This window comes from Triticum dicoccoides, chromosome 4B (assembly GCF_002162155.2).
Source record: "Triticum dicoccoides isolate Atlit2015 ecotype Zavitan chromosome 4B, WEW_v2.0, whole genome shotgun sequence".
Classification (NCBI taxonomy): domain Eukaryota; kingdom Viridiplantae; phylum Streptophyta; class Magnoliopsida; order Poales; family Poaceae; genus Triticum; species Triticum dicoccoides.
This window is the reverse complement of record NC_041387.1, coordinates 673,194,814-673,203,677: the sequence shown is the minus strand read 5'-3', so window position 1 is coordinate 673,203,677 and position 8,864 is coordinate 673,194,814. Positions and strand designations below refer to the sequence as shown.

Sequence of the window (8,864 nt, the reverse complement as noted above, 5' to 3'; positions counted from 1 at the left end):
AAGTGGCTTGGTTGCAGGTGTTAAGCGGAGCTAGGTTGCGATTGAGGTGTGTAAACGCTGGGGTACATCACTTGCCAAGTCCATGTATTGGCCGATGATGTCGGCGTCCGTTGACAACGTATCCTTCCTATAGGTTCCGTTTCGGTGTACTGACTCCTGTCGTCTTGCTCCAGATGAAAACTTGATGTGTATGATCGGTCGGTGGCCGCTATCAGTGGTTGTACCATTCTACGAGGCACCATTTTGGAGTCTTGGCTTCGTTCTCCATCTCACCTCTCCATTCTGGTTCATGGTGGATGTCTCCGTCGGCTCCAAACAGTCTTCTTCGCATATCTGTAGTTAGCTTGCTAGTCGGTGGGGTGCTGTGTCGGTGCCCGGCACCTTTGTATCTTGTCTTGCGTGTCTGTTGTGTGCAGTGATGGCGTCTGTTTGTATTGGTCTACTCGGTTGTAATGCGGTGATGGTTGCTTTATAATATAAAGCGGGGAACCCCTTTTTCATCATAACCAATGGCAGGCATTATAGTACATCACATGTATTGCACACAAGCACTATATATGTAGAATTTCCCGAGGTGTTCAACCAAACCAGCAAACTGAAATTAAATTACTAGATGATCATTTATTGTATCGGAGAAGGGGAAAAGAACCATTAATTTTTTTTTGTTATGGGAAATACGTCACATAATAACCAAAGTAGCATACGACATCATATAAGATTGATGAAAAAAGATATTGTTGATTATTCATAACTCTGAAATACATTCATGGCTTGTAGACACACAGCGGCATGACATATTCTCCATTTATTTTATAGATAGGGATGCTTGAGAAATTCAACCAAATCCTTGGTTTATGCGATAATCTTCCGTTTATCAACAAATGTCTGACTTAGTTGTGGTTGTTCTCCCAAAATTGAGCCTGCAGATAGTCTATTGTATTCTTTTCCACCTGAAATGCCTCGGCAAGAACATCATCTGATATTGGTGGGTCCGACCCAAACACCGCATTGGCAATTGTGATAGCCCCTGGGTTCTGGCTGCTGAGCGCGGCAATTGCAACAGCGGGCTGGTGGGGGTTGGGGTTGAATTGGAAGTGGAAGAGTCCCACGGGGAAGACAAACACATCACCTTTGTGGAGCAACTTGGAGAGGAACTTGTTTCTGTTGGGGGCGGGCTGGTTGGATGTGACAAAGCCAACATAGAGTGTCCCCTCGAGCACCGTGAGGATCTCAGTGGCACGAGGGTGCGTATGTGGTGGGTTCTGACCCAAGGGAGCATAGTCGATGCGCGCAATTGAGATGCCGAGGGTGTTGAGTCCAGCAATCTGCATGACGTTGATCAAAGTGACGTTGGATCCAACCTTGTTGGTCACCCTAGGCTTGTCGAGGTTGGCTGCCTTGAAGAAGTCATCAGCGTTGACCTCCATCGGGTTCTTGCAAACAAATCCGTTGACACGCACTGGTGCATAGAGGAGACATAACATGTAAGCTCAGATCTCACAAAGTTGTTTCGACTTGCATATAATTTCCAAAAAATCATTTCAACATATGTGTTTTGTGAAAACATGATGAGAAACTGGATAGTACCTGGCGACACAAAAGTCCTGGAGTGGGCCAGGATCAGAGGCCATGGCGCCCTGCCATGAGACCAAGGCAAGAAGAGCAGCAAGCAAAAAGATGGAAGAGGAGGTTGCCATTTGAGTTTAGTTTCTTTGGCTCTTCTTTTCTTGTGTTTGTGGCCTGAGTAATGCTTTGAACATGCAGGGGGTGTATGTGTTTATATAGGCGCAGTGAGCTGCGTGCGAACTCGGGAGCAATAGACATAGTCAGGTGGAGCCGACCAACATATTGAAATGGTCTCTGGCTGTTGATTAAACAATTTTGCATAAACTTTACAAGGTCCCCTTTACACGTTTTCCCATCAATGAAGCAATGCAGCGTATACATACAGATAGATAAAGCAACTCTATGTGATGTACGACTCAGTAGTAACTTGGATTGTTTCTCCATGTCACCCGAGTCTCCATAATGCATGCAGGGCTAATTCCAGGAAAGTTCACCACCTGTCACCATTATTAATTAAGGAAAAGATTTATAAACAAGAAACGTCCGGCAAGAGAAAGAAATGAATTCCACTAGTTTAATTATTATTTTTGTGAATGAATTACTCTACTTTAATTAAATATCTAAATATCCTGCGTTTCTATCATACTACCTGGTGAATGGTCATAGTCTGAACTGGTGCACACAAAATCAGTCAAAGAGCAGTTGAGAAAAGCCAAGTCATGCAAGGTAATCAATCGTTTTCTAGCTCGAGGCCGACATGCATAGATAAAGTCACCTACTAATGCGTGTGCTTCATGGGTGCATTCTCCTTCCAAACACATATAGAGTGACTACTCCTCCTGTTCTTTCCACAAGTTGGTACAGAATGTGTAAAATCAAGCTTTTCAAATTATAAAATTATATATTTTGCAACAGATATGTCATGAAATCCACATAATAATGCACCCATTGTCATCACGTCAATCAGATATTTACTTCGTCAACTTTCTCACGCAGTGGTTGAGTATTTGCAGGACGAAGCAACGACATTAGTGGACGTGCCTATCTAACCTATGACCTTGGAGCTGAGCAGGAACATTTCGTATCATCTTAGCAAGAGTAGTTTGTTTCCTCTTGCTACGAGTTTTATCATCACCACTTCGGTGCATATATAAATATAACAATCTAGTTGGCCTTCCTGACTTGGCATTCAACACACAAGACCTCACCTGCTTCTTTTTTTTTAGTAAACAGTACATCCAACGACTAGGCCAGGCGCTGCTCGATCATAAACCGATTAATTTCTTGGAGGTGCGCGTTTAAGTTTCCATACAGATAAGACATTTCCATGATACAAATAAAATGCTTCTATCACAAACTTGTTACAAGGAAATGCAGAGATTCGTCGTCCCTGTCCCTCTTTCGATCATGCAGCATGCATGAAGCAAAAAGGCAAATATTATCATAATTTTTCAATATTTCACTATAAACTGAATATTTGGCACATGCAGACATACAAAATGAAGTTAAATCGATTACATAGACATATATACCTTATATAGTTCATCATAGATCGGCCACCAAAATATATAACATGTGCCAATGAAAGCTTGTAAACAGCTACCGTTGGATGTAAAGTGTACGGGCCAGACCTACATTCTGTTGTACCACGTTTTCTTTTGCAAAAGAACGCCCGCCCGTGTGGTTGTCTCTTTAGAGCATTTCTAGCAGATCCTGCAAAACGCCACGGCCACTATAGTAACTGCCATTTTACAGGACCTGGGAGACAAATTGTCCCACACAGGTCCCACAAAATAGCCCATCCCGGATTTGTTTGGGGGGAGCGGTATATTTTGGCACTGCCACCGCATATGTTCAGTCAACCCCCCTCCCATTTGTTTTTCCCCTATCTCTGGAGCAACTTGGCGGGAGGGACATTTCAGCTCCTTTCTTGCCGCCCCACCCCACCACCGCCGCCGCCGATCTTCTCGTCCCCACGCCTTCTTGCCTTGTCGCACTGCCAATTGACGGCATGGAGCACATAAAGCCACCGCATTCGGTTTCCCCACCGTTGCACCGACCCCATCGTTGCTGCCTCGACCTTCCGTGCCTCTTGTGACCAGCTTCCCCACCGCCGCACCAACTTCTTATACCGCCGGAAGAAGCGGAAGCGGGAGGGCAACCACGTCGTCCATGTAGCCGTCCTCGCCGCCATTGCCAACTTCTTCCACCATGCTCCCTCCCGTCTCAGTAGCCAGCTCGAGGATGGGCACCTTCTCTACTCCCACCGGCGTACGGCCGAAATCACAATCCAAGGGAGGTGGTGGCGGTGGTTTCGGCAATGGAGGAAGTCATGGTGCTTTCGGCGATGTAGGTTATGGTGGTGATGCTTTCATCAATGGAGGAGGTGGTGGTGATACTTGGCCAATGGAGATGATGATGGTACTATTTCCGTCAGTGGTGGTGGTGTTTCTTCGGCCAATGTTGATGATCATGGTGGTGCTATGGCCGGTGGTGGTGGCGGTGATCTTGGCAATAATAATGTTGCTTGATTTGATCATGTTTAATTTTGCTCGACTGAAACATTATTTTGGAAAAACTTGCTGCCTCTTATATTGTGCATGCTTCAACTTCTTATATTGTGCATGCTTCCGTACAAGTTTTATTATGTGTATTGCATCCACTCTACGAATTTGTAGTTGATGTTAATATGAAAATGAAATTTCATTTGCGGTACCGCCAGGGCTCTGGCACGGAACAGATCTGCTTCGCCGGAGCCATCGCGGTACCGCAAATCAGCTTTCGGAGGACTGTTTTGCAGGATCTGCTAGAGATGTGGCACATGGCATGGCACATGTGCTGGACTGGACGCACAGACGTGTGTGCAACAAGGAAACATTCTTGTGGCCCGACGAGGACATTGACTCCTCTGAGTGGGGGTGTAGGTGAGAGCCTGACTTATTAGGGATGATAGACTACTCATATCAACAAGGAATTCCTTCTTTTTCCGGAGCGCATTCGGAAGGAACTCCAAAGTTACGTGTGCTCGGCTTGGAGCAATTTCAGGATGGGTGACCAACTGGGAAATTGGTCTCGAGTGGGGACAAAGTGCGCAGAAAAGACTAGTATCGATCTATGGGGGCAGACTAGATTCCACCAGGAGTAACCACCACCGGTAGCTGTGTCCGGGACGTTACAAGTTGGTCCACACTTGTAATTGTAATTCACATTAGATTGTTATTCATGAATTGTTCGGACATGTACAGATGATTACTTATTGGTTTAGATGTGTCTCTGTTTATTGTGACTCTAAAGTATTAGTAGTGGATTGTTCTAACCATCATGCACTTTGAATCATATTGCCTTATAACTATACAAAAATTATCGCACCTATGGAGTCAGAGGGTGAAGTGAGCACTACTATGCCATTGCAGCTCGTTGAGGTACTAGGGCCAATAGAATGTTCAGGCTTGAGGCAAGCGTTCAACTATAGATTCAGACTAGAACCATCATATAGAGGTAGCAATAACAGGATATAAGCTTACACTGCGGGAAGCGCATCATAAAAGCAGCATCTAGCATTGCCGAGCAAATACCCTATGTGGTGAGAATAGGGGGCAGTAATTTGGCTTTGATTCCGAGCACCGGAGCCTCCGTGTCAGGGAAGCACTTGGCCCCAGGCAGCTCCGTCACGGTGCCGTCCTTGCTCACGGCGACTGGGTACGTGAGAAGGTGCCCAGGGAGGTCGTCGTTGAGCTCATCGCTGGCATAGAGGTCCCAGTACTTGTCAGCCATCTTGTTCACCCTCTGGACGCACTCCAGGCTCCCAGGGTTGAGGAAATCGTCGTGCAGCATGCCCAGGTGCTCGTACCACAGCGACATCCGAAAGCCATGGACCTGCCCTCTGGCAACCTGGCCTTTGGCGTTTAGGTGGTGCGGCTGGAATGCGCCCATGGCGATCTCCGAGTCCCTTCCCCCGTCCATGGACCGCTGGTTGATGTTGGCAGATCCGATGATGATGTATTCGTCATCAACTGGAAATCAAACATACTAAATGTTTAGCCAGATTTAAGTAACTTGGACCACATGAGCCATGTCCTGACAGTTTAAAGTTGGATGAATTAGTTTTTAGTGACAGTATCTGGTATATTTCCGACACCAATAGCGTGGAGATACTTATGGTCTATTGTAAAAAGAATCAGGTAGACATGCGTGTATGTTATTAATTATTAGCACATTTCAATGATGACAATAATTAATTCTGCTTATGCTTCAAAGATAGGAGTATTAATTGGAGAAATGAAATGTCATGTAAGTGCCTACCATGTGCAAAAAGAATTCATGCAACATGGTGAGGCTGGTGGGCATATACCTACGTACCTATCATCATCTTGGAGTGAACATAGATCATGAACCGCCGGGCCTTCTGCGCCCTTTCATAGCTTGACTCAGGCAATGGACGATCAGCGGGTTCATACTCTTCGCTCCTCTTCACTTCCCTGTTCCCCAAGCAAAAGAAGGTGAGGTAGTCCTTGGGGTTCGCGTCGATCCCATTGGCCTCAAGTGCGATGGCAATGTCATAGTACATCATGTCCATGGTCCTTCTCTGCCAATCTAGTATTGCCTGCATGGATTTCTTTTCCGGGTCACCTTCCGGCCACATTGGCACCACAACATAGACCACGAAATGTTCACCAGCCTCAATCTTGCTCACAATCTTGAGCGAAAGCTCTCTGGGAATCAGATGCAGTGCCTCGATATCCTCCGGCTCTATGCCGTCGGCTTTCCACGCGAATGAGCTGCCAAGGAAGTACTGGTTCTCGATGTAGATGAAGTGGTTCGCGCGGCGTATCGCGTGGATGTAGGCGTCCTGGATGCTCCTGTCAATGGTGCTGTTCTTGCCACTCACAAGGCCCGATCGGGCGGCTTCCTCGGGAGTGGTAGGAAAGCCGCAGCTCGCTCCGCCGTCGATGGACCGGAACACCTGCACGTTCCACGCCTCCTGGTCTTCGGGGAACGTCACGGCGGAAGGCGGGATGATGAGGCTCGCCAAGGCGTTCAGATCCACGAGGAGATCACGGTCGCCACCTTGCTTCCTCCACCGCTGCTCGAAGTTGTAGAGGATGTCCCACGCGGCCGGACCTTCGATCCTGGCATGGATGTCGTGCCATGGCTGCCTCGGACCGCCCTTGTCGATGGACGCGTCGGCAATGCTGATTTGGTGGAAGTCGTTTCGGTGCGCCGTGTCCAGCGTCCTGAACAGGGAGTGGAACTGCGTGTCGTAGCGCCCGTCGCAGAGGTCGAGGCCGCCGACGAAGCTGACTATGCGGCGGCGGCTCGAGCTGCCCCTCACCGGCATGTCGTGGTCGACCGCGATGATCTTCTGGTGGTGGCTGATCAGGCAGGCGGTCTCCAGGCCCATGACGGCGCTTCTGCCGGCGTCGGGGTTCCGCGGGCAGAGGACGCACCGCACGTCGGTGCCGCGGAAGTAGCTCGCCGTCACGGCGTCGTGCGTGTCCATGTACCCCCATGTCATGCCGAGGGACTCGACGGAGGTGCGGTCGTCCCAGACCAGCATGAGCACGCGCACGCCCTCGCTGGCCTTGCGCTTGAGGAGCTCGCCCAGGGTGGCGTCGCCGCCGGGGCGCGGCCGGGCGGCGTCCCGTACCAGCGTGATCTCGGTGTACACGGACCAGCCGGTGATGTACACGAGGTGGCGCGCGTCGCTGATGGCGTCGAACACGTCCTCCCAGCACCGTCCCTGCTGGTAGCTCCGGCCGCCGGAGAGCGGGATCCTGGGCGCGAACGCGTCCGGGGTGTGCGCGTCCTGGTACAGCGTGACCCTGCACCCCGGCCGCTGGGAGAAAAACGTGTAGGGCACCCCAGGGTTCCGCGCGCTGCCGACGCCGGCGCCCCACTCGCCGCGGTTGGCGGCGACGTCGCAGAACCTGAGCCGCACCTGAATCGTGGGCCCGTGGGGGAGCTTCTGCTTGGTCGCGTCGAGGATGTCGAGCCGGCGCTCGATCTCATGGCCGTCCTCGGCGTCGAGCAGCTCCCGGACAGGGAGATAGGCGCGGCCGAGGAGCGTGGCGCCGATGGGCTGCGCGGCCTTGACGGTGAAGACGACGTGGGCGGCGAAGTGCGCGCAGTAGATGTGGAAGTCCTCGTACCAGCGCGGGTTCACCGGGTCGCCGGCGAGGACCCGCGTGCGGCCCACGCGCGCCCTGCCGAGGTCGATGGTCGCGTAGAGCCGCGTCGACCCCTTGCCCCGCCCGATGCTCTCCTCGAGCCCTTCCACCAACTGCATGCCGCATGCGTATCATATCATTTTTTAAAGAAATTTCGCTTTCAACTACAGAAACCAAGAATTTCTCTACTGCCGAACAAGATTGCAGACCTCTGGGCTCGAACTTCTTTATTTTCTACGTACGCAATCTACTCTGCTTACACTCTGCCGTGGTTGAAGCCAGGCAGGGATAATGAGGGGGAGTGACCGACCGACCTTGCGGAGGATCTCGGGGGCGCCGCCGGTGGCACGGTCGGGGTGGGTGAGCTTGTCGGCCTCCAAGATGGTGGCGTGGAGGGTGCCGTGCAGCAGCCGGTGAGCCATTGCCGCGCCGCCTCACCTCCCCAAGAGAGCTTCACTTCAGGTTGTCCCAAGAAACGGAGGAAACAAAAATATGCGCCAAGAAGGCCGAGGCAAAGGGGCCTCTGTCCAATAGGAGAGAGACACACACAGAGACATCGGAGAAAGACGACGGGGGCGCGCACTATCTCATCTGCGTCCCGTCATTTGACAGAGCGGGACCAAAGCAGTAGCGGCTGCCTGCCACTGTTTGGTGCTCCATCGTAGGATGAGAATCGAGGGAGAGGACGACGGACGTCCACGCGGCACCCACTCATGGTCATCATGGTCATGGTCATGGCATCACAAGCGCGCACTATCATGTGCTATATATCACTATGGTCAAGCGAGCATTCGATTAATCGCACATCGCTACGGGTAGCCCGGCCCACATCTCGTATCTTATCCGCCAGCTTTACTTTTCAATCCACACAATCTTCTAGCATAGCGCACGCAGTGTATGTGTACTCGACAGTGAAATATTCCTTCTTGGCTTCATTTCTCGATCGACTCAATATAAAAGGGAAACTAGCGTAACAGTTTACCTAATAAGAGTACAGTTTATTTTAACATATCTTGTAGTGATGGCCTGATGACCACCACCATAGGAACAAGATTCTGGGACCAACCACCATAACATTTCTCGATAAACAAACCTCTCTCCCCTTTCTCAGTAGCATCTCACCTTATTAAT

At 50.3% G+C, this 8,864-nt stretch overlaps 2 protein-coding genes across 2 annotated transcripts; both read right to left on the bottom strand.

Annotated features, from left to right (window-relative positions):
• Positions 1 to 808: 808 nt before the first annotated feature.
• On the bottom strand, positions 809 to 1,432 carry LOC119294294 (germin-like protein 8-5). The gene has a single exon (XM_037572507.1). It carries the CDS (start codon positions 1,425 to 1,427, stop codon positions 891 to 893), a length of 537 nt encoding a protein of 178 aa, XP_037428404.1. The 5' UTR covers positions 1,428 to 1,432; the 3' UTR covers positions 809 to 890.
• Positions 1,433 to 5,015: 3,583 nt separating this feature from the next.
• LOC119292258 (phospholipase D alpha 2-like) lies at positions 5,016 to 8,323 on the bottom strand. The gene is made up of 3 exons (XM_037571094.1): positions 8,048 to 8,323; positions 5,926 to 7,846; positions 5,016 to 5,579 (listed from the first exon to the last, which is right to left on the bottom strand). The coding sequence occupies exons 1-3, from the start codon at positions 8,153 to 8,155 to the stop codon at positions 5,143 to 5,145; spliced, it is 2,466 nt and encodes an 821-aa protein (XP_037426991.1). The 5' UTR covers positions 8,156 to 8,323; the 3' UTR covers positions 5,016 to 5,142.
• Positions 8,324 to 8,864: the final 541 nt, after the last annotated feature.

Excerpts from the sequence above, each read along its gene's own strand:
- LOC119294294 (XM_037572507.1), bottom strand. The coding sequence starts at position 1,427 with ATGGAGGTCAACGCTGATGACTTCTTCAAGGCAGCCAACCTCGACAAG.
- LOC119292258 (XM_037571094.1), bottom strand. The coding sequence starts at position 8,155 with ATGGCTCACCGGCTGCTGCACGGCACCCTCCACGCCACCATCTTGGAG. Across the intron at positions 7,847-8,047 it reads CCCCCGAGATCCTCCGCAAG|TTGGTGGAAGGGCTCGAGGA; the intron begins GTCGGTCGGTCA and ends TGCGGCATGCAG. Across the intron at positions 5,580-5,925 it reads TCACTCCAAGATGATGATAG|TTGATGACGAATACATCATC; the intron begins GTACGTAGGTAT and ends TTTGATTTCCAG.